This window comes from Hydra vulgaris, chromosome 08 (genome assembly GCF_038396675.1).
Source record: "Hydra vulgaris chromosome 08, alternate assembly HydraT2T_AEP".
NCBI classification, from domain to species: Eukaryota; Metazoa; Cnidaria; class Hydrozoa; order Anthoathecata; family Hydridae; genus Hydra; species Hydra vulgaris.
Window position 1 is genome coordinate 36,045,678 of NC_088927.1, and position 26,823 is coordinate 36,072,500.

The following is a 26,823-nucleotide window of genomic DNA, read 5'->3' on the forward strand; positions in this document are numbered from 1 at the left end:
CCAGCAACGGTCCGATCGAGTGCTGCTGACTGGCATACTTGTTAAATAACTAGTCGTTCTTTTATTTTAAGATCGTTATTTAAAGAGTTGTCCAGCATGGCATTTTGTTCAGCATGGTATTATAGTATTTTGCTTTAAAATGGTATATAAGTTTATGTTTGAAGATAAAATTTTAAAATTATTTTCGCATGCGTAATTTTGAAACACTGCCCAAAAAAGGGGATTCTCCTGTTGAAAATCATGGGGAATTTTTTTAACATAAACTTAGGGAATCACTAGGCAAAATTTCAGCTTAATAAAATTTTTTCCCCGAAATAATCAAATTCGAGTAGATTGTTTTTGTTCATTTTGATCAATAATTGACGCGCTTGTGTTGATTATCTGTTTCTTTTTTTTCTTCTTCGAGCATCATTTTCCCATGGGGGTTGATGTTGTTTTTGCCTCCATGCCTCATTTCTTTTTAACGAATTTCGATTGTGCACACACTATTACGGTTTTTATCAATAGTTTTTAAAGTTTCGTTTACTTTTCATTTTTCCATTGTCAAAACTTGTTGATGATGTTAACGATGCAAATAATTTTAACGATGTTAACTCTGGCATAAATAAAAGGTTTTAATTTCAATAATGGACATTTTTGTTAACTTAATTTTAAGTTTTCCACTTAAAAAATATTAATTTTTTTTTATATTTTCCACTATCACCAAAACAAAACAAAAATGTAATTTTAATATAAATCTATATCATCATCGAAACAACTTCTAACCGAAACGATAAAACCAAATTTTCATCACTTCTAAGATTTCTTGTACTGAGCAGCCAAAATAAAAACACGTCACTAGCTGCAAGTCAAAAAAAAAAAGATTAGAAGTTAGCACAACCTAATTTTTAAAATAATTTTTCAGACCCCCAAAGTTTAGATAATATGAATAAATGTAAGACATTTATAAAAATATTAAACCATCTCAGCACTAATGAAAATAGTTAACTCAGATTAATGAGTCTTTTTACAATCATTTTAGTGACTCGTTGTGATTAATAATAGTAGAAATTTTAAAAGTGCTAATAAAATCAAATGAATATGTATTACGTTGAAGCATTGTTATCGTCATCAAAAGATAAACCATTATTTGAACTTGAAAGAGAAATATTTTCTAACTTTGACGATCTCGATGAACCAGAGTTTTTAAAATCAATGTTCATTGGATTGCCGGTCTTTTCAGTATTTTGTTGAGCAATTTGCTGTGTGTATTGTTTCATTTCTTCTTCGTATCGTTGCTTATCTTTATCAAATAAATCAAAATAAATCTAAAAAAATTAAAAGATAAAATATAATTTTGTCAAAAAAAATTTTATACTTTAGTACTATGTACATATATTAACTACTATTAGTTTAATTAAGTATTTATGATTTATTTAACAATTAATTATTAAATAAGTATATCACCAATATATTCCTTATGCAGACCAGATCCCAGATTATTGATTTAATTATATTCATAATTTCTTTTTTCAGCCAAGAACTCTGTTTGTTCTTGACGAAACAGCATCTAATTAAGCTTTGAGCTCAAGATCATTGGATACTAAAAATTTAGCACCTAATTTCTTGTTTTTGTTTATTAATTTCTACTAGCTTTTTGCACTTTTTTAAGTCAAAAAGACTCTAGTGGCGATACCATTTTAGAGCTGTATTTAAACCGCCTTGTTTGAGGGTGTCATTAATGTACTATTTATCACTTTTTCATGCAGCTCGGAATCACATCCTTTCTAATGCCATAAAACATGTATAGGCAAGTCTATACATGTTTTATGGCATTATGGCATTATTAATGAATCATTATGCCATAAAACATGTATATTATGGCATTATTAATGAACCATTATGCCATAAAACATGTATATTATGGCATTATTAATGAATCATTATGCCATAAAACATGTATATTATGGCATTATTAATGAACCATTATGCCATAAAACATGTATATTATGGCATTATTAATGAATCATTATGCCATAAAACATGTATATTATGGCATTATTAATGAACCATTATGCCATAAAACATGTATATTATGGCATTATTAATGAACCATTATGCCATAAAACATGTATATTATGGCATTATTAATGAATCATTATGCCATAAAACATGTATATTATGGCATTATTAATGAATCATTATGCCATAAAACATGTATATTATGGCATTATTAATGAACCATTATGCCATAAAACATGTATATTATGGCATTATTAATGAACCATTATGCCATAAAACATGTATATTATGGCATTATTAATGAATCATTATGCCATAAAACATGTATATTATGGCATTATTAATGAATCATTATGCCATAAAACATGTATATTATGGCATTATTAATGAACCATTATGCCATAAAACATGTATATTATGGCATTATTAATGAATCATTATGCCATAAAACATGTATATTATGGCATTATTAATGAATCATTATGCCATAAAACATGTATATTATGGCATTATTAATGAATCATTATGCCATAAAACATGTATATTATGGCATTATTAATGAACCATTATGCCATAAAACATGTATATTATGGCATTATTAATGAATCATTATGCCATAAAACATGTATATTATGGCATTATTAATGAATCATTATGCCATAAAACATGTTTTATGGCATTATTAATGAATCATTATGCCATAAAACATGTTTTATGGCATTATTAATGAATCATTATGCCATAAAACATGTATAGGCAAGTCTCAAAATGGATTTTTATTTAAACCTTTAAACTTTAAAACGTTTTTAAACTACTGAAACAGACCATTTGTGGCATATAGGTTAGATAGCATTAGAATTAAGAGGTTCAAGATTCAATTCCTGCTAGGCATTTCAATTTGTGTGCGTGATTATTTCTTTTTCTTTTTTTATGCTTAGAAGCTGGGATTTGAAAGAAGCTGGGACTTAAAGCAACATGCATACTATTATGGTTATGTTAAAGCACAATTATAACAAAAATATCTCATATTTTAGAATGATTAAATGTATATATATTTACTAATTTATATTTTGTTGTGCTGATGTTGCAATAAGTTTGTATAATATACAATGGTTTTCTAAACGCTATACTTTAGCTAGAAATATTCAATGACTGCTATTTCTTATATAAAATATATTAAATACGAGTTGTAAATATATAATCTATAATTCTAATATATATAATAAGTATGATCTACAACTACATGAACTAGACAAATTTTCAACTTCTGTGCGTGACCATACGTAAACTACATTTTAACAATTGCTGTGACTCTATGATACATAGTGAAACCCTATAACTTTCTAAAAACCTTTTCTAATATATAAGATATTATTTTAAAAAAAACAGTACACTAATAAAATTCAAATTTTTCTAAGAAATTAAAGTTTTTTTATCTAGTGACTAAAATACGCATTTTTCTGTTTTGTGCGTGATTTCATTTCATATTTAATTTATTATTTGATAACATCACTAATGTATCATCACTAATACCATTCTTTGTTTACAAAATATTTGTTTAGATTATAATTAAATGAGAGTAAATTGTAAATTGCCAGTTATATTATAATGAAAATAATAGACAAAACATAAGCAAGTTTTCATGCGTGATTTTTTGAAACGCCCTGCTTTGGCCATAGAAACGTTATTAGTACAATAAGTGATTTTAGTACTAATGACGAAAACCACTTTTGGTACTTTTCACAGCGGAAGAGCATTTAACTTTTTAACACTCTTCTGCTGTGCTCTGAGATAAGAGCTTTAGTCCTTCTTGGAGGAACTTGATAACTAAGAAAAAAAATTTATAAGGAAAAAAGTTTAGGTCTTCAAGGAACCTGAAATCAATAATTTTTCAATTCAAAATTCTTATATTACATAATGTATCAATAAAAATATGCATCAAAGGACTACACCGAGCTGTCAATCAAGCCCAAGTGAAATAATAATGAAATAAGTGAAAAAATTAGGAAGAGAGAAAGGATAAGAAAATTAAATCTATTAAACAATGTTCAGAACAAAACAAAGACATTAGAGTAAAGCGTGTAGTAAAAAATAATAATGATAATTTATAGGCTGCGCATGTATTAGAAATGATAAACTCAGACTCCTAATGAAAAATCATGACCAACACGCAAGGTCTAAAAGAAATATAAAATACAAAAATTAACGTGACATGCTCAGAGCGGAAATTTACTTTTTTATACTTGATGCAGGTAATCTGCAGTGTTTGAACCAGACTGAGCAATGAAAGGCCACAGAGAAATATCCATTAAAAAAACATTTTTTTTATAAAGGACCCCTAAATTTCATTTAAAGTTTAAAAGTTTCTAATCTAATTAATAAACACAACAACATGAAATAACAAAGCATAATTAATTTTTTTTCTACTATACATACTTAATTGTTAAATACAACAAAATGAAAAATGTTAATACCTGTTAATACTACTTAAAAGTATTAAAGTTAGCAACAAGTTTACCTCTTTGTCAGATGAAGACATAGCATTCCATTTATAGGAAATTACTTTTGTTAGATCTTGACGAGATATTCCAGGATTTTGCTCATCTACTTCATCTCGGATTTCCTGACAATACCTGGAGAATATTAAATATAGTAAATCACTAAATATATGCAATAATTTTATAATAATGAACTATTTATAAAAAAAAGAGTAAAGATAAACCAAAAAGATATTTGTGGTCTTAGTTTAAGTTAATGGAGTATGTTATGTTGTAACGTAACATAATATGCATATCTTTTATTACATTTACATTTATGACGAATATTAAGAAATTGCCTAAACAATTTAATTGCTTATAAAATGAGACAAATTAAATTTTCAAATATCTCCATTTTCTTCGTAGTTCTAAAGTAATTAGACCAGTTTAACGAGACTTCATTGCCAAGGAATAATTGTGAAATTTCATCATTATTTTTAATAATAAAATATTTTAGAACAATGGCAACCTAAAACTGTAGGAATAATAATTTTATATATATATATATATATATATATATATATATATATATATATATATATATATATATATATATATATATATAAATATATATAAATATATATATATGTATATATATATATATATATATATATATATATATATATATATATATATATATATATATATATATATATGTATATATATAATGCTGAACTTAAAAGTAGTAGTTCCCCTTCAATCGTGTTTTACACAGAACCCTTGGCAGCCATTGCAACCGAGGTAATGGCAAGAAAGTTGCAGCACATTTTTTAATAAAAAAATGTGAAAGAAAGTGTTTGCAAATATCTTTAAATTATGTTAAAACATGTTAAAAAATATCAAGTTTTATAGTTTTACTTTCACTTGAAAATTGCATCTCTTACATCAACATCTCTTACATCAACATCTCCTTAATTTTGATCTATAGCATTTATTTCCATTTTTTAAAGTCTTTTTCTTTTTAAATAGTTTAAAAATCTTCTTCAGACAACACATCTGTGTGGCCGAGCTTAAAAAAAGCTTAAAGTTTCTAAATATATCAAAACGCCTGGAGAAATTTATTGTGCATATGTCTTGATAGAGATACTTATGTTATTAATGCATTCAGGTAATTAGTCCTAATAATCTGTGGATAGTCTGAAAAAAAATCTGAAATGGTCTGAAACTTAATCAAAAAAAAATTTCAGCTCTGCTACTCCAGAAGGTGCTATGGAGGCAAAAAAAAAAAAAAAAAGCACATAGCTAGAAAAAACCTAAAAATTTTAATTTAAAAATTAAAAAAATTTTTTTAAAAATTTTTCTAAAAATTTTAAGTCTTTTTTGTTATAAATATATATTCAACCAGATTGAAAAAATTGAAAATATATTTTATTAAGGAGCGGATTGGATTGGATCCCTTGCAAATAATAATTTTATAATGGAAAAATTTACTTGTGTAAGTTGCTCAACTTAACATTGGTTGTACAACAAAATTTAAGTTGCAAAACATAGGTTGCAGAATTAAGCTTGGTTACCAATAGTTGAAGAGATATTTGACAGCAGTTGTGCATTTTTGTTGTACAACAATTGTCACCAAAATTGATATGATTCTATTCCTGCAACTTGAGCAACTTACACAAGAAAATATTTCCATTATAAAACACTCTTGTTACACAACATTTCTACAACTATTGGAAATCAAGCTATAGAATATATATACATATATATATATATATATATATATATATATATATATATATATATATATATATATATATATATATATATATATATAAATAATTTAAATGAAAAGATACAACTTTATAATGGAACTTGAGGTTTCATATCTTTCGGCAATCATCAGCCATATTATTCAAAAATACAAAATAAAAACCGTTATAAAAAATAAAAGTTTAGCATAGCATTAAGTAGTAATCTACTATCAAAAGTCATAATAAAATATTTTTCATTGATGCAAAGGTTACACTTTTTTGTAAATGGGTTATAAGATTGGCATCTTTTAATTATGTTCAATTAATTATAGGCTTTTAACAAAGTCTTTATGCTTCCAGATTTCTTTGGAAAGTTCTATATCATTTCTATACCTGGTTGCATTAAATGATTTAAAGTGGTTTGCAAATCTGAGCTCGAATGCGTTTTCACTAATACCAATGTAAGATTTTTCCGTAAGACTGGGATTAGGTGATGCTAAAGTGGTTTTATATACAACATTTTTTGATAGACATTGGTTATTTAACGGGCATGCAGTTTTCTTAATGCTGTTGCAATTTATATTTATGCATATTTATATTAGCGGTGAGTTTGTTGTGCAAAATTTGTTGGTTGCGTGAACTAATAATTGATCGAATATTTGGCATACAGCTGTAACTTTTATTGTGTCTCTGTTGAAAATTTTGTGGAGCTTATGATGTAATGGAAAATGCAAGTCAATTAAGTTTAAAGGGATCCCTAATTGCCGAGACAAGTTGTGTTCATATTAAAGAAAATATTAAAAAAAAAAGTTTGGGCTAAATTTTTTTGATTAAAACCAAATAATGAATGCACATCATTAATTTTAAAATTCAAATTTTAGTCGAAGCTCGCCGTCTCCATTTTTTATTTTGGTTCTCGGAGTCTGCATAATGTTTGCCGCAATCTGCAGACTTGATAACTTATTCCATGCGTGTTTGATTCATAACAGTTTTGGTATATGAGGCCATCATGTAAATTTTTTCTTTCAAGATATCATATAATTTTTTTGCCACAATCACCAAATCATGTTAATTGTATAACTTTTTGTGTTACAATTAAAAATTAAATTTATAAAATTTATAAAAATAAAAATTTAATATATAACGAATATTTGCAGTAAAACATACTGGTTTAAACTAAATATAAACTAGATACTAAAATATTAATTTTACTAGAGCGTATAAATTGTTTTAAAGTGTAAACTGAACAAAAAACGAGTGACTTGGATAAAACATATAAACTGAAATAATTAAAAAATAAATATTAAACAAATTATTTTACTAATAACCGTAAAAATCCAACTAAATTAAAGTTAAAATAAATATTTGTATTAAAATATACAAAAAATATTTATAATATAAATATAAAAACGAAGAATCGCATTAACTCATTCGCTACCAGCCAAACAAAAATCTTTTTGTAGCAACCGCACATTTTTTTAAGTAAAACTTGAATGGCATAACATTGACAATTAATCAAAATTCAAAATAAATCAAAGTAAATCTCTTTAAAAGCATAACAAACTATCAATAGAAAGCTAAACAATTATACTTTTTAATCAAAGTTTTTAACATGCATCATTGACCAATAAGAAATGCAAAGTGTTTAAAACCATTGTTTTTATAAATAGTAACTAAAACAAGTCTGAAACAAAAATTTATTGAATTAAAAGAATAATTTTTCTTCAAAAGACTTGGTAAATTACTTAACTAAATACTTAACACTTCTACAAGTTAAATTTTACAGAGTTAACGCTGTTTTATTTTATAACTAAATTTAAAGAAGATTTATTTATGAAGGATTATTTACGATTTTTTATCTTAGTCAAGTGATACCTATTTTATAATTACAAAATATAGCTCTTATTTTTTCTAGATTATGTAGAGAATTGATTATACCATTAGAACAAGCAAATTATGTGTCTAGAATAGAAATTTATGTACAAAACAAGATAAATTGTGAAGCATACTCGAAAGCCGCTACCAGCGGCTTGCGGTAGTCAAAGAGTTTAACCATATAAACTAAATGTAAATTAAACATAAAACGAACAACTCTATTAAACCATATGAACTAAATATAAAATGAGAAACTGCATAATACTGCCTTTATGTTATTCCTGCCTGCGAACTCTAATAATCACAAAATATGTATAATTGTGTCATAATTTTGGCTGGCTTCTAAAACAAAGTAATAATAAAGCAAGTAAAAAAAAAATTCTAAATATAAAAAAATATACAAATATTTGATTTTCTGATTGTAGTAGAAAAAATACTTGTATCTTTAAAAAAAACACAAAAAAACGCTATATTAAAAAGAAATTGCGATGACGTTACATACCGAAACTGTTATGAATTAAAGACGCATGGAATAAATTATCAAGTCTGCAGATTGCAGCTAACATTATACAGACTCCGAGAACCAAAAAAAAAATAGAGACGGCGAGCATTGACTAAAACATGAATTTTAATTAAATTATTGGTGTGCATTAGCCCAAACGTTTTTTTTAAGCATTTTCTTTAATATGAACAAAACTTGTCTCGGCACTTGGGGATCCCTTTAAGAAAAGGTGTCCAAAATTTGGTTACAAAATTTTTACTGAAAGGAGGATTAAACCATTTAATATTTCTTTTTCGTTTATTAGTATTTGAAGGATTTAGATTTGAATGATATTGGAGATTAGTGCGAAATTCAGACTTTTCTAATGCATCTTTATAAATAGGAGCAGTCTTTTGAAAAAAATTTTCGCTTTTTGAAAAATTGGATTGTTCAATTGAGGTTGGTAGTTGCTTTAAAATGCTTGTTGAATGGTTGGAACTAGCATGGAATGGTTGTAACTAGCAATGGAATGGTTGAAACTAGCAATGGTTGGAACATGGAATGGTTGGAACATGGAACAATGGAATGGTTGAAACATGGAATGGTTGGAAATAGCAATGGTTGGAACTAGCAATTCAACATACTATTAGGTTTATGGCAAGCTTAAAAACTGCAGTTGTTAAGATTAAAGGCGGCTAAGCCATCATCTTTATATAATCCAAAATCAGACTTGCTATAAAATTGCAAAATCTGGAAAAAATAAAAAATACCTCACACACCTCCACTCCATCAAATACACCGATGGTAACATCAAACAAACCACTCGATTTTTTTATCCAAACTTGGTCATCAATAAATAATAAAGACTTACGCGCATAGAGAATTACAGATTTATTGATTTTTAACAATGTCGAAAATAAGGAATTTACAAAAATGTTTGTCATTGATGTTTTTGAACCAATTTATTAAATTTTGTGTACTATTCCACTGATTTAATTGCAAAATATTTCTTAGGTTGGTGTTAAAGAATATTTTTACTTATTCTACCAACTTTATTAACTGGGTTAATCAGACGAACAGTAGGATTATTTAAAAAATTTGGTTTATAGTCTTTTAATGTAATAAAATAATTGGAAGAACTGTTTATATTAATTTTGCTAAAAACATCATGATTCTTCAGAATAGTTTTTCCTTCTTTCTTAATGTGATCTTTTATAGGGTTTTTTTATAATTAGATGTAGTAACATCATTAACAATCTATTAGTCTTTTGATAATTTATATAAATTTAATGTTTTATCTGCATAAGTGTAAGTATATGTTGATTTTCGAATAGAGGAAATGTCTTTTTTTAATTTATTTTGAAAGCTTCATTGAATCATCCTAAACTATATGTTTTTAATTAGTTTCAATAAATCACATTCAAAAGCACGCATATCTTTAATCTGTTGTGGACAATGTGGTGTGTTAATACCATATGAATTAAAAGTGTTATTATTATTCCAGATTTAAGTATACGATTGACCCATATGTACACTGTTGCCCTAGATGTTTTTTGTTTGTAATAAACTGTAGATTTTTTGAGCCTTAAAACCTTGCTCTAGCCAAGATTTAATCATATTTCGGAAGATTAGATTTAGAGTCATTATTTTAACAAATTCTAAAGACAAAATTTCAAAAGCCATATAATTTTAAACAGGGTTTCATGATGTATAATAATATATATAAAACTTGGAATAATTTATTTGCAACATTACAAAGTTAATTGGCAAAATTTGTCTCATTCTTTATGCTCCACCCATTATATATACATATATATATATATATATATATATATATATATATATATATATATATATATATATATATATATATATATATATATATATATATATATATATATATGCTGTAAATATATAAACAAGATTGAAAAACTTTTATAATTTATTACCTTAAGTGGAGGTCTTAAACCCCCCTCACCCCCCCCCCCAAAAAAAAAACAAAAACAACAACAGTTACTAATTTGATTGCAGTTTTGGTTTTGCTGTAGTTCTTGCTGGTACTTTGAGGTACTTGTAAATCTAGATGATATTCTTCCTTAGACTCAGACTCGGAAGTTGATGTTGTTATCAAGGACATTTTTCTTCTTTTGAATGGATGGATACTAAAACCTAAAAAGTCATAACCCTGTATATCTATGTCATGATGACTTTGTCATCTATGGATTTACATGAGAAAGCACGAATGGCTTGTGGTTTAAAGGCTGTGGACAAAGGTATGAGTAAGAAGAAAGCAACTAAAACACTTAGCTTCAAAAGATCAACTTTCATTGACAGAAGTAACGGGAAGCAAACTAAAAAAAAAGGTAAATCAACTAAGTTGAGCGACAACATCAAAGACATTTTAGTAAAAATCTCAATATTTATGAGTGATATTTGTTTTAGTTTGACTAGACTTGAAACACTGTGTGTTACTTGGTTTATTCAAATCAAACATGTTTTGATGACTGGAAGGTTACACTTACCTGGTATTACTCATTTATTAGAGGCGAATGTGATAAGCTATTGCTCAGAACTTCAAATAATATGCCGTCAAACCGTGATATGTAATAAGCTTTTGTTTTAGAATCAAAGCTAAATGTTCCGAATAATAACGTGCGACTCATGAAAAGTTACATTATGACTTCTGAAGAAGCTTTGATAGAACTTTTTTATATATATTTTTCCTGAGTTATTACAGACAGTTTTATATATATACAGACAATTTTATCCACATAAGAGTTTTACAGACAATTTTATTGTAAATAAATAAAAATAAAGACTAGCATTAGATTTTTTATTTCAAACATTGTTGAAATAAACAGCATTGTTGTTTTTTCTTTGACCGAACTTTCAATACCATCTCATAAGTTCGGTCATTATTTATATCCTTATAACACATTACAAACTTAATGTAACAAATAATGAAAACTAAATTTTAAAATGTTGTTTTATTGTAAAATGATAATTCAACATCAGGAATTACCAGTAGCCAAAATATATAAATATATATATATATATATATATATATATATATATATATATATATATATATATATATATATATATATATATATATATATATATATATATATATATATATAGTTGGCTTTGATGGTAAAAAATAGTTCTTTTGACAACAAATTAATTTACTTTTAATTACTTTGACTTTTATCCAACATTTCCATGTTGTCTTCAAGCAAAAACCATTAAATCAATTGCAAATAAAATGTTTTTTAAATTACCGCAAAAACGCAAACTTAATTGACTTGAATTTTTTTTTTTTTAATGCAGAATGTATTTGCTTTTATACTGTTTTTATTTCTCAACTTTATTTATTTTACTTTTATTTATTTTTGTTTTATTGATTGTGGAATGTACATACACAGTCTGCAAATGTCAGGTTGCCATTCAGCAATGCCAAGGCAAAAGCTGAACTACTTTTGCTTTTATATCTATATTATTATTACCTTTATTTGTAAAAAATTATTAGTTTATTATAAGTTTTTTTTTTTTGAGGATTTGACAATTATTTCAAAAAACTTTTCAAAAACGCGCTGAATGAAAAAGAATTTGCATTTAATTTTTTTAATTTACATCATATAAATTATTTAAGTATGCATTTTTTATAAAAAATGCTATAAAAAAATGAAAAATTATTTTGTTTTCATAAACAATGACTTTCTTAGATAACAAAAGTTTCTTTAACAAACTTTATTAAAGCTTTTACAATCTAAAAAGATTTAGTTGAATAAAAAATGACAAATGTTTTTAAAACCTTTACAGTTAAATAAGTTTGATCTTTAACACTTTTATATTATTGAAACGCATTTTAATAAATTTATAAAACACTTCTAATGGAATTTTTATATAAAGTATTAATGAACTGTTTTTTTTATTTATACTTTATTACATATTTTTATGATAAATGTTAATTTTTTGAAGCGAATTTAAAACATAAAAAAAAAAATTAAAAAAAAAAAATAAAGAACAAATGTTACAAACAAAATATGAAATGGTTTTTTAATTTGTAACTATTTACTGGGGTGTATTTACATGGAAACTTATATCTTTTAATTAGTAAAAAAAACACAATAATTTAAATTATGTGTGAGTCTTTTTTAATCAATCATTAGAAGTAAATTGTTCTTAATACTTTAAGGGTTTCCCATAATATCATACAAACATTAATAAAGATAAAAGATTAAAAAGTTATTATTCAGAATGCAATTAAAAACATGATTTAAATAAACTTAGCATTTTAATTTGTTGAGTTTTATTTTAGTTATATTATTTTTACATATTTGTATCTTATTTTTGTTATATTTTTATTTTTTATTTTTGTGTTTTTTAGCTTTAGCTAGGTGTTGTTTTTGTGTCTCTTTTGTAAAGATTTCTTTTCTTTTTTTAAATAAAGTTTTTTTAAATAAGTCTAGGTAAATTTTTTTAATGTATTTTCAAATTTTGAAAACATGTTAGGTGAAATCATCAAAACAAAATATTATTTGGAAGATTATATAATGGCGTGCGTTCCTGTAAAACACTGGTTTTATAGGCATATTTATAGGCATATATATATTTATAGGCATATATATATTATAGGCATATATATATTTATAGGACATAGGAGGTGAGTGGGGCCCCAGCCCCAGCTAAAAATGAGACTTTACGCAAACCTGGCCATGGCAAAATCATAAGATTTAGCTAGAGTTGAAAGGCAGGGCTAGAAAAATTTTTATAATACTTTACATATTATAATTTTATACTTGAATTTACAACCTATTAAAAACTGGCATATATTTATACATTTTTAAACTCTTATTTACTTCCAACAAGGTTGCAAGCAACCACTATTAAGTTATGAGTTACTTTAAAATAGAGGATAGGGTTTAAAAGCTAGGAAATGGTTAACCGAAGACTTAAAAAGTTGTAGGTTGTATATAAAAGGAAAACATGAAGACGTGTAAGAGTTATAAGAAAAATTAGAAAAAGATTAGAAAAAAACCTTGTATAGAACAACATTTGTTAGAGAGGATTAAAGTGATTTAGGTATCAGCATGTAGAGAGGTAGCAGCTTCAGGATTAAATGGTAAAGGTAGAAGTAAGAAAACTTGAAGAGAGTGCCTTACATATTTTATGAATGAGCTTTAGTTAAGGAAAATAAATGCTCTAGATTGTTTATATTAGAGAAACAGCATAAATATAGAAGGCTAAAGCCTGATGATGATGATGATGATGATGATGATGATGATGATGATGATGATGATGATGATGATGATGATGATGATGATTTTTTTAGGTCAATTGGATGACTTTTAAGTCCCCCTCAAGACTAAAGCTGTTAAGAAATTGTACTTCAAAAAAAGAAAAATAGGATTAGTTCAGGGGGTTTAAGGGGGATTTAAATGAAAAAAATTATTTACATTTTTTTTTATCAATATTTCTATTTATCTCTATTTGTTATCTATATTTTTATTTTAAAAGGGTATGTCATCATGTTTTTTACATATTCTTGGTTAAAACGATATTTAAGAAATCAAAAAATGAAAAGCTTAAGTTACGCAAGTGATTATGAAATCAGCTAATGATATATTTTTATACTTAAAGTTCATTCAGATGGACAGCCGGAAAAATTAAACCTGTTTTAAAACTTTTTGTTAAATTATAAGTTTTCATGAAACTTAACCAGTCTTGGCGATAAGGCAGGATGGGGGACGGAGCCTTGAGCCTTTTTTTCAATTTTTTTCCTGCTCATCAAATCAACCAAAAAAAAAAAAAAAAATTGAACTAAATGAGTAATTTATCATTTAATAATTATATTATTTTCTATTTAATAAACATTAAAAAATTATGCATTAATTGAAATAAGTATTTAAAATGAATATCAATTTCCTTTTCTTTAGTTTAGAGAGTGACATTAGACTTTCCGATAGTTTTTTTTTGTAATATCACTTTTTCCTACACCAAAAACCTTGAAAGTTGACCTTACTTTGTCAACAGTTAAAAGGCTGTTCTGCTTGTCATCTTTATTTTCGTGTCTTTGCACAAACTCCTGCATCATTCCGATTGCTCGTTCAGAATAATTATTAACAACAAATAACATTTTGGCAAAATTTTTAAAATTCTTAAACAAGAACTGGGTGTGCTAATATTGGGGTGGAAGTGACAACCTAATTATATCTGATTATCCAACCCTATCATTAAAAAAAATTAGATATGAAAACTCATTAACCAAAGGAGAGAGGGTTGGTACCTTCATACTATTTATAATATTAATGTTATCTATTCGATCTTTGCTTCTATGTTTAAAAAAATCTGGATCTGGTATTTGGAAGGAAAGCAAATCATCTGCAATTGCTGTTTTTTTTTATCCATAGAAATTTTTTTATCCAAAAGAGCCAACAGAACAATCGTTGAATCAAGATACCATGTATGCTTATAAAGAGATGCTAACACAGCATCAACTGCCTCCAGATTGGACCAAACTTTCTTATACTCCTTCATCTGAAAGATTGCATCAAGATCAGACGCAAGAGATTGAATTGCTTTATGTGCTTGAAAGTACCATCTTGTGTAAAAATATACTATGAACTCACAGATGAGTTTCAAACCTTCGCGTAGATTATTATTTTCTTGCACAAATGTCAGTTGCTTGCACAAAAGCTGAAGTTTAAGGTAGTATAAACTTTTGTGTAAAAACCTAGCACGATAAACAGCTCCAATTTTCTTTAATTTGAAATGAGCAGAAGGGGATAAATACTGCATGGTTAGTTCAACCATCTCTCTTTGATCGTTCCTCATATTGCGTTTTTTTAGTAATATAGGTCTTACAATAATCTAAAGTTTGCCTTGTAGCTTTCTTCAAAACTGCTCCTTCCACAGTTTTCTGATCAAAAGAGGTCATGTTATTTTTGTTGTATTCAAATTTAAGGTTCTCAAACACTTGTTTGAATTTTACGAATAAGAAATTTTCAGGCCCTATGCTATTTTCTTTTATCATTGCTTCATAGAAATGAACCATTCTAAGCTCAATGATATGATGCCTACATGCTAGTAGAAGAAGATATTTGTCTATCTCTCTTGCAATCCTTATAAGTGATCCTTTAAAACCAGTATTACTTGAAGTTGTATCAAAGCATAATCCGCATACTTTTGAAATGAGGTCATATTCTTCTAGTATTTTCATGATTTCTATATACATATCTTCACCTGAAGAAGTTGGCAAGCCAGGTACTCCAAGAAGATGTAATACCCCATCAATGTTAACAAGCACAGCCAATCTTTCATTCTTCAGTCTTTTTATCTGATTCATTTCAAACAAAGTCTTTCTGTCAAAATAAATTATACAGGGATAACAGCTTTTTTCCACACCTTTTTTATATATAATTTAGCAATTTCTGCAGTACAATTTCAATAAATTCACTGTAAGTCACTTTAATTTTATTACCTTTCATCATGCAAATAGAATATCATTGAAATAATAAAAATAAGCTAAGTGGAAAGCTGGCATATAAATTAGTTGGAAAAAAAGTACTTTCACAATTTTCGGCAATAAATAAAGTATGAATTTTGAATTTAAAAAATATACTTAAGGATGTATAAATATTTAAGCAGCCCTGGTCACAAACCTGGCCCTGGCTATACTTTATCAAACCTGACCCAGGTCCAGGTCAAATTTCAACCCCAGTTGCTTCCTTCCTGGACAGTCATTTATTTTTTCACACCGCATTTATTTTTCATAGGCACCACATTTATTTATCATGGGCAACTCACTGCCTTTTCCCTTTTTTATTCTGGTTGCAGCATATGTGTATATATATAAATATCAAAAAGTATATATATAAAGAAATTTTTAAACCTGATAAAAGCATTTAAAGGCTTCTTAGGGATAGAAGATGTTACAATAGGTGTTTTGTTTTCAGAATACCCTTCTGCTAAAAATTCAATCTAAATTTTAAAGTTCAGTGAAAAGCTTATGATTATAAATATAGTAAAAGATAAAAATAAAATAAAAGTTGAGTTTTACAACTTACATTTTCAAAGAATCTTGCTTCTCTGTAAGAATCATTATGAATGGCAAGCCGCTTCATCAAAAAACTGAATCAAAACATATAAATTGTGTCCCAAATTACAATTATCATTTTTATTAAAATTAAATTAAATAAATTTTTTTGTCATTAAAATAAAATTAAAAACAATTTTTAATAAAAATGTATTTTCCAAACATTTTTTAAACCATGTATCCATTGCAAAGTTAATATTAAGTTGCTCTCTTTGTTATGCTCATATTTTCACTTTATTCTTTGTAAATTTCTTACTTTATTCTACCTTGATAAATTTTTTATTCGTCCTTGCAAAAAAAACTTTTTTTCATCTAGCTTTTTCCTCAAACAATGTTTAGGAATTCTCTCCCACCTTCACGCTTTCCTGAAACATATAATTTACAGTTTTTTAAGTATATTTTTGTGCATTTTAACTCTCATCTTTGCTTTCTGTTGACTCAGAACTTAAATAACTTAATTAGAATAAATAGTGGTTATTTGAAGCCTTGTTAGAAAAAAATTCTTCTTTTGAAAAAAAAAACAATATATACACTTTGATTTTTATTAAATTTTGATTAAACTCTTACTGTATTCCAATTAATTTCAAAACATTGTTTTTTTTCTTTTTACATTTATTTGAAGTGCTTGAATAGTTTTGGGAGTAAAAAAAAACAACTTTGTGCATTTAAAAACTTCACCTAAAATGGAAAAAGCTAATAGAAAAAAATTACTGGAAAAAAAAAAGACCAAGGGAAAACTCCAACTAATATAAAAATATAATATTTGTAAACATATTTAACTTAATGATATAATATATAGTAAAAATAAATAATATAGAAACAAATATAGTGATTAAGTATATCTAGTTATTTACTGCGTTTAAATTATTTAAAATATTACCAGCGCTCTTTTTGAAGATTTTTACTTATCTTCTTTAATTGGTTAAGTCTATTCACAAGTCGAAGATTAAGCTAAAGGAAAATACGCAAATATAATTTTTGAAAGACTTGATATATTCCATTTAATACTGATTTGTGAAGTTGATAAAACTACTAAAGTTTTCATCCATCAAAAATAAGAGTTAAATATTAATTAAAAAACAGCAACAATAATACAAATCAAAATCAAAAACTTTGAATACAACAACACAAACGACCTTAATTTAAAAAAAATACAACACAAAACGAATCAATTAAATACACAACATCAAAACATAATTGCACAAATTTACCACATTACATCAAAGGTATTTTTTTTTTTTTTTCAAAATCTTTGCTTCCAACAAGGCTGCAAGCACTCACTATTAGAGTTGGAAGTTACTGGAAGAGAAAAGATAAAGTTTGTAGAGCAAGATAACGATTGACAGACAACTTAAAAGAGATGCAACCTTGGCAGATGCTAATTTTGCAATGGATTTGATATACAGTTTCCAAGAAAGATCAGAATTAAGAGTTAATCCTAGATGATGAAGGGTAGACGACTTATCGAGCACATTACTATTCATAAATATAGGAAGATCTAAATTATTACGATAACAATTGGTTGAAAAAAATTAGGTTTTATCTGAACTAAAGTTCACCAGCCACTGTGAGCCCCATGCTATAGCAGAAGTGAGATCCTTTTCAAGCTCAAATGCCCCCTCCAAACAATCAGAAAGTGTTGGCTTCTTATCATGACAAGAATAAATGGTAGAATCATCACCGAATAATGCCACCTTAGATATGAGAATATCTGGAAGATCATTAATGTAAATTAAAAAGAGTATAGGGCAAAGGATTAAACCTTGAGGAACCCCTGAGGTTACAGGATATGAAGTAGAGTGTTGTTCATCGAGGACAACTTTTTTACTATGATTAGAAAGAAAATTTTTAATAATCTTTAAAATGTTACCAGATACACCATAAGAAGAAAGCTTATGGAGAAGACCAGCATGCCTAACTTTATCAAAAGCTTTAGAAATGTCAAGAGTGATAGCCTAACTTCTTTACATCTATCTAATGCATAAAAAAACCTATCAGTTATTACAAAGCAACAGTAGAACAAGAAGATTGAAATCCATATTGATGATCAGAAAGTAAGTTATTAGATTCAAGATGAGAGATTAGGTGTTTGTTAATTAAAGATTCAAAAACCTTGCTTATGATAAGAAGACTAATGGGACGGTTGTTGGACTAGTCAGATCGCTTTATGGAATTTTTGAAAATGGGGGTAACAGATGCCGCTTTCCAGCAGGCTGGAAAACAAGACTCCAATAAGCACTTATTAAATAGTTTTGAAAGTATAGATGACAGGTCTGGAGAACACTTCTCAAGGACTATAACAGGTATGTTGTCCAGACCACAAGCTGTGGAAGAGTATAAGCAGAAAATCACTTTAGATACAGAAGCGATAAGAATGTCAAGTAATGGATCAACCTGTTTGACGGCTATATCAGGTAAAATGCAATTAGTGGAATCAAGAGATGGTATTGATGAAAAGTTCTTAGCAAAGAATTCGGGTTTGTCTTTAGGTGAGGTGAAAAAATCTGAACCAAACAAGAGAGGTGGAATAACAAATTTGCCCTTATTATTGATACTGTTAAAGAATCTCCAGTAACGAGAGCCTAATTTTTGTGATGAAATACGAGATTTCATGACTTGAGAATAGTGAACTTAGGCATTAGACAAAACCTTTTTACAATAGTTTCTAGCAATAGTAAACAGACATCTGTTTTCTGAAGAATTATTTTGCTGATAGATATGGAAGTAACAGTTTCGATTAGAAATTGCAGCAGCGCAATGTGAGGAAAATCATGGAGAAGAGTGAGGCTTGACCAGAAACTATCTAAAGGAAATAATAGATTCCATGCCAGCCTGAATCCACAAAGTTATGTAAGAAACGCATTTGTCAGCAGGGAGACAAAAGATTTCTACCCAAGGGTCATCACTAAGAAAATCAAGGAAAGAGTCCCAGTCAGCATTAAGGTAGTTGTAAGAGGTACAATGATAGGGGGATTCAGATGATGAAGAAGAATGAGATAATAGTTTTAGAGAGATCAAACTGTGATCAGAAGCATCTAAGGGTGAATGTGAAGAAACTGAGCACTGACTAGGATCAGAAACAAGACATAAGTTGAATAGAGAAGGTAAATTTGCTGTTTCCTTAACTTCATTCTCCTGTCTTGACAAAAAGTCATCTCTTGAATCTGATCTCACCTCTGTGACAGATTCGGGCTTACAGTGGCTTGTGAATTTTAACAATAAAACTCAGTTATTTACTGTAAAAACAGTAAATAAGTCACGATACTGTCAACATTTCTATATTGATGAATGGCAAACTTCTCACTGAGCCCTCTTTTTTACCTCTTCTATTTATTGATTATAGTTCACTACTGACCTATCATGGAAACCATATATACAATCAAATGCAAAATTATTATTTGCTAAGGTTGCTTCTCTTTATCCTGCTTGCCACTTTCTTACTCCTGATTCTATTCTCTACCTCTATAAATCTCTTACTAGATCCTGTATAAAATACTATTTTCATATTTGGGCTGGTTCTTCTAATGATGCTCTTTGTCTTGTAAACAAGGCCCAAAAAAGGCCCAAAAAAGATTATTAAAAAAGGCCCAAGAATGATTATTTTATGATTTCAATCTAAAACATATGGAAAGTCAACTTTTGAAAGTCTTTTTTTGATATTCTATCAAGAATCAACTTATTTTTTATGTATTTTAGACAGACAAAACTGAAAGTAAAAAAAAAAGTTAGGTGTTTTTAATAATTTATTACTGCTCTGTTTTTTTAGAACACTGAGTTTTTTGCGAATACACTAACTCGATTTAAATAAATATTGTATCATTACGTGAAAAATAAATATAGCTTGTACCAATTCTCCTATGATAAATTCTGTAATTTTGTAGGCATTTTGTAGGCATTAGGCATAATTTTCTAAATTTTGTAGGCAATAATGAGCTTGTTAGCACAGTAACTTGTGTATTTACATAGTGTCATTACATAACTTAAAAAATTGTTTATAATAACCTAACCAATTATCCTAAAATTAAGAACATTTTAATACTTTTTTAAATGAAGTATTTCTGATGACCTCACAGAACATATAACTTGCCAATATAAGATATTTTATATTGAACTAAATAACTATATAACTGAAATAAAACTAATAATACAAAATACCTTTTCAATGCTTTCTGTTCTTTTAAGCAGTAATATATACTTCTTTTTCCATAAAGTACCATATGGATCAAGTTTTTTATTTAACAAAGAATTGTCAGACATTATTTACTGCCATAAAATTAAAATCTCATTAAAACATTTATAATAACATTAAAATATTTATAATAAGGCATTTGCAAAAACAACCAACCATATATGATTACAAAAAACAACCAATCATATACGATTACAAAAAACAACCAATCATATACGATTAGACATGTTTCGATCATTGGTAATAAAACAAACAAATATTTATGACAACAAAATTGAACATTTATAAAAAACAAACGAATTTTTGACAGCAAAAAAAAACAGCATTTTTAAGATAAACAAACACTATAAGAATGTGACTTTCTAAACAAACATTTTTTTTATTAAAATAACTCCTATTTAAAGTTTCAAAATGTATTTATTCAATTTAGAAAGCTTTACATTGAAACAAATGTCATTACCACCATCTATAATGAGCTAAAGCTCTATTTGCTTCTGCTTGTTTATGAAATTCGATTTTCTTTTGAACAGCACTGCCTTCATTTCTATATGCATCAAGAATAGTTTTTGAAAGCTTTTGGCTCATTCGTACATTATTTCCAGGAAGTTTTTTTGCACTCTCTAAAAGCCATTTATTGGCTAAAAATCTTCGCCTATTAAGTGGCAATGGATAAGGAACTTTAAAACTTTTCCCCTTCTTTTTAATATTTTGAGTACCAAGTACAGGTTTTATGTTTTCTATGGCATCATGAAAAATCTTTAATGGATCAAGTTCCACATTTGAGGAATCAATAGATTTGTGATATTTTTCTAGTTGGATTTTTTTAATAGCAAGAAATGTATCATGCATAACTTTTTGTGAAACAGCTTTTTTACCATCTTTCATCATGCAATTGACAAACTTGCAAACAGTCTCATCATAGAAAACTGATGTACTATAAAAACTATCAGCAGCTTGATTTTTTTCTATATTTGATGCTTCTGTAACAATGATATTGGGTGGCAAGTTTGTTTTTTTCAACATATTTACTTCATCTTTGTTAAATAAAGATGGAGCTTTTTCAGTGTAGCTTTTATGTCTTAAATTAATAATGTTATTATAAATGATAGGCTTTTTAAAGATAGTTTTATAAAGAATGTAGAATGGTAACTTTTGGTTAGATACTAACTTTAATGCCATATTAGTAAACCTGTAAAAAAGTGTAAATATTTTAAGTATAAAAAGAATATTAAAATAATAATGTATATAATAATATTAATCAATGTAAGCATTAATAATCAACATATGTAATAATATTTATCAACATAAAATGTTTAAAAAAGATTTGTTACTACCTTATAGATACGTATTAATATCATTATAATTAAATTTTAATTATGTTTAATTCTCAATATAAAACAAAATTTTGTTTCGTAAAGATTAATCACTAATGACCCCTTACTTCTAGAAGCTCAATATAGATATACAAAATCATTAAATTTATATAAAAACCTGTTTTATTTTCAATTATAAGTTATTGTCAGTAATTTTTATTGAAATAAATAAGTTTATAACAAGAAATTTATTTTATAAATTTTTTTAATTACCAATAAAAAAAATTAAATCTCTGCAATAACCATTATTTCATGCTTCGAAGCATCTAATGTATTCTTAATATCTTTGTTAAAATTTCAGAATATATACAGTATGTCAAAAAAGTCTATCACCCCCTGATGGTTTTTTAATAAAAACAAATTTTTATATGCTTAAATATAGATTTTTGACCCAAATTTTTTTTTTAAATATTGAATTTATATCAAAAAACATTTTTATTACAAGAAATTAATATTCTTATATTTAAAACAAAAATTATCCACTAAATTAGAAAAAATGTAAGTCAAAAAAGTCACCCCTTAAATAATTATTTTGCTAATATAAAATTAATAGTCTATTTGTGCGCCTTTTGCCTTGATGACTGCAAGACATCTTTTAGGCATTGAATTTACTAAGTTTTTAAGCCATTGTGTGTCAAATTTTTCCCACTCCTCAATGAGAATTGCCTTTAATTGCGACAAACTGGATGGTTTTTGATCAGCTACTTTAATTTTAAAAAGATTCCATAATTTTCAATCGGATTTAGGTCTGGTGACTGAGGAACCCAATCTAACATCTTAATACTGTTTTTCTTTAACCACTTAGTAGCTAACTTTGATGTGTGTTTAGGATCTCCATCCTGTTGAAAGATAAAATTGTGAGATAAGCCAGCACTTCTGGCGCTTGATCTCAGTTTTCGCTTCAGAATGTCAGTATAAACCTCCGTCAATGAATTCGAGTTCCCCAACACCACTCCAGGCAAAAGAGCCCCAAACCATCATTTGACCTATGATAAGAGGAAAAAATAAGTTAGAAGTATATATTATATTAAAGTTTTATAATAAAGCTTAATGTCACCTCCCCCATGCTTGACGGTTGGTCTCATACATTTAGGATTTAGGCGTTCACCATTTTTTCTCCATTTGCATATGATACCATCAGAACCAAACAAACATATTTTTGTTTCATCAGACCATAAAACTCTTTGCCATTGGTCAATAGTCAAATTTGAATGTTTCTTAGCCCAAGCCAATCTTTTCTTTTGATTCTTTTTACTCAAAAAAGGCTTATTTGGAGCAACTCTACCTACAAAACCTCAATTTTTCAAGCGATTGCGAACAGTTTGAGGATTTATAGTTACACCATGATCTGTTTGTAAATCTTTCGCAAGCTTTGGTGCAGATAATCCTCAATCTTGTTCAACTTTTCGAATAATTTCTCTATCAATGCATTGGGTAGTCTTAGCTGGGCATTCTTTTCTTGGCAAATTTTCAACAGTACCCATTTTTTTATATTTTCTAATGATATTTCCTACACTATTAGGCTTAACATGGACTATTTTAGAAAGAGTTTGATATCTTTTTCCACTTTTATAGTGTCCCAGGATCAGTTTTTTTTACTGAATCATGAATTTCATATCTTTTCGCGATAATTTTCTTATTAAGAACCTAAAAAGAAAACAAACTTTGCTAAAAAATTAGTTAGAATACCTTCTATCAATTAAATTTGATTGTTTTTGGCTTCTTTTCTGCAATTTTACTAATTTAAACAACAGAATAGTTAAAATATGATTAGGGGGTGATACACTTTTTTGACTTAAACTTTTTCTAATTTAGTGGACAATTTTTGTTTTAAGAATAAGAATATTAATTTCTTGTTATAAAAATGTTTTTTGATATAAATTCAATATAAAAAAAAAAATTGAGGTAAAAAATCTAAATTTAAGCATATAAAATTTTGTTTTCATTGAAAAATCAACAGGGGGTGATAGACTTTTTTGACATACTGTATATATATATATATATATATATATATATATATATATATATATATATATATATATATATATATATATATATATATATATATAATGCATTTCCATAAAATCACACACGGAAACTCGTATATGTTTTGTTTTCATAATAATAAAACTGGCAATCTCCAATTTGTTCTCATTTAATTCTAACCAATATAAATATTTTGCAAACAAAAAATGGTATACATTAGTAATGTTAACAAAGAATAAATAAGGTTTGAAACAGAATCGCGCACAGAACAGAAAAATTCAAATTTTAGTTACTAGATAAATAACCCTTAATTTCTTAATCATTATAAGCTTCAGAATTATATATATATTTTTTAAATGATGTTTTAAACATTAGTAAAGCTTTCCAGAAAGATACAGGATTGCACTATGTATCATAGAGTCCCAGCAATTGTTTAAATGCAGTTTAGAAAAGTATAGTGTTTTGAAAATTGCTGTTTATTTTTAAACTGTAGCGATATTATTACACAAAAAAAATTAAATTATCAAAATATATATATTTAATTTATTCAGGTAGCCTAAAATTTGATAAAAATATTTTTGTTATAAATGTTTTTAAAGAAAATCATAATAGTATGCATATTGCTTCAAGCTTTTAATTGCTAAAACAAAGAAAAATAAAAAATCACACACAGAAATAGAAATCCCCTATATATATATATATATATATATATATATATATATATATATATATATATATATATATATATATATATATATATATATATATATATATATATATATATATATATATATATATATATATATATATGTGTATATATATGTGTATATATATATATATATGAGGCGCCTCACTGGAAAAGGTTCCAAGTCTTAGTTTCTAGTTTCTAGAGATATTTGACATAATAGTTAGTCAGGTCAAAAAATTCAAAAACGAGATTATTGTTGTTTTTTTATAGTTTTATCATATTACAATACATATTACGTGTTTTTTTGTGAAAAAATTTTCTTGGTAGTAGCAAATAAAGATTTTTTTTAAATGTGGAAAAGGTACCAACTCTTCATCAGAACTGTTTTAATAATGTTCTCTCCTCTAGAAGTTAAGAACTCCTTGTTTATTATTATGCTGTATTTTTAACGTCTTAGCGTGCCAGTATATAATACTTTTTATTTTTGATCAATATTCGTTGAAAATCCTAAGAAGTTATTAAAAATATAGCTTACTTGTATGTTATTTATTACCCCTTTGAACCGAGTATGGTGACCAAATATTTTATTAAATTTTTTGTTATGTTTTTAATCGTAGTACCAACAATTATTGATTGATAAAACAATTATTAGATTAAATAAAAAAATAATTTTAAATATGCTTTTCTTTGTTGAATTCCTTTTAACAGGTGCTACTTTAGAAACAAATTGATTTCAAATGCTGAGGTAATAAGCCCGCTTAATTCATAAGTGTAACTATGTATTGCGGGGTTTTTTTATTTAAGTAGAAGTGCATGACAGTGACGTTTATACACACCAAATGAATTATAACAAACAAACAACTATTTGATGCAAAATTTCTGTTAGTATTTCAAACCAACCGAGAGCCGACTCACGTTAGGTGTAGAAAAAAGTTCAGATAAAATTAAACTTTAAAATAAAAATTAAATTAAAATTATACATTTTAATGACTCGTTTAATATTGATGGTTTTTAGTTATTATGAATCGTGAATCCAGTACTTCTAGAAAAGCTGATATAGCAAAGCTTTTGAATAGTTGTGGAACTGATGGTTTAAATTCATCAGAAGTCGACGATGCCCTGCACGATTTCTTTGAATATAGAGATCGTGAAAATGATTTTGATGATGATTTTTTAATGTCTGATTCATCTGATAACCAAGCGTCTAACGACGATGAGGCTGTGATAGATGAGAATCAACCTTTAACCTCGACTTTGCACGATGAACCAATGAGTGAGGATGCACTTTTGGCTTCAACTTCACAGGATGAACTGACGATCCAAAATGACATTGTTGTTCTTGATAACACCATTAACACAATAATTCCTCTCCGTTCACTTTACTCACAGTTATTTGAAAATGAAGATGAGGAAAAAATACAAAAATTTATAAAATCTGGTAGTGGATGTAATCAAGGACTAAAAAGTAAAAACTGTATGGCGCGCTTCTCACATTCAGAAATATGCGAAGACAGACTACAATGTTTTGAGATTGATGGGATGTTTGAACATGAAAACAAACTGAATGACAATATTGTTGCCCAGTTAAGTGCTCTGCTTCACACGAGTGAAAGGCTGATGTGTTGTAATCGTTATGAAGATCAAAATGAACTTCGATCAAAAACACTGATGGATTATCGGTTATACGTATACAAGATATGTTTGCCTTATTTTTGCCTGTCGGTCACACAAAATTCTCTTCAGATGCAGGATTTGGGATTCTGAAATCCAAGTTTTGGCGAAGTGAAGTAGCTTCGGTCAAAGAGTTTGCTGCATGCATAGAAGCTAGTACTCCAATTTCAAAATTGAATAAATCAGTCATGGTCAGTGACGAGAATGGTTCAATTCTTGTTCTAACATATGAT

At 27.1% G+C, this 26,823-nt stretch overlaps 2 protein-coding genes across 4 annotated transcripts; both read right to left on the reverse strand.

Annotated features, from left to right (window-relative positions):
* Positions 1–285: 285 nt before the first annotated feature.
* Positions 286–20,968, reverse strand: LOC101235214 (high mobility group-T protein). 3 transcript variants are annotated; one of them, XM_065803584.1, is made up of 7 exons: positions 20,839–20,968; positions 17,564–17,634; positions 16,655–16,718; positions 16,480–16,568; positions 4,520–4,634; positions 1,090–1,307; positions 286–595 (listed from the first exon to the last, which is right to left on the reverse strand). In XM_065803584.1, the coding sequence occupies exons 1-7, from the start codon at positions 20,938–20,940 to the stop codon at positions 544–546; spliced, it is 711 nt and encodes a 236-aa protein (XP_065659656.1). In that variant the 5' UTR covers positions 20,941–20,968; the 3' UTR covers positions 286–543. The 3 variants fall into 3 exon arrangements, with proteins under 3 accessions (XP_065659656.1, XP_065659658.1, XP_065659657.1); XM_065803585.1 differs by lacking the exon at positions 286–595 and adding an exon at positions 613–841; XM_065803586.1 differs by lacking the exons at positions 16,480–16,568; positions 16,655–16,718.
* A 301-nt stretch (positions 20,969–21,269) lies between these two features.
* On the reverse strand, positions 21,270–22,091 carry LOC100211312 (small ribosomal subunit protein uS7m). The gene has a single exon (XM_065803583.1). It carries the CDS (start codon positions 22,049–22,051, stop codon positions 21,329–21,331), a length of 723 nt encoding a protein of 240 aa, XP_065659655.1. The 5' UTR covers positions 22,052–22,091; the 3' UTR covers positions 21,270–21,328.
* Positions 22,092–26,823: the final 4,732 nt, after the last annotated feature.

Coding starts and splice junctions, on each gene's coding strand:
- LOC100211312 (XM_065803583.1), bottom strand. CDS start 22,051: ATGGCATTAAAGTTAGTATCTAACCAAAAGTTACCATTCTACATTCTT.
- LOC101235214 (XM_065803584.1), bottom strand. CDS start 20,940: ATGTCTGACAATTCTTTGTTAAATAAAAAACTTGATCCATATGGTACT. Junction 16,719..17,563: donor AATCTTCAAAAAGAGCGCTG/GTAATATTTTAA, acceptor GTTTTGATTCAG/TTTTTTGATGAAGCGGCTTG. Junction 1,308..4,519: donor TGTCTTCATCTGACAAAGAG/GTAAACTTGTTG, acceptor TAATTTTTTTAG/ATTTATTTTGATTTATTTGA.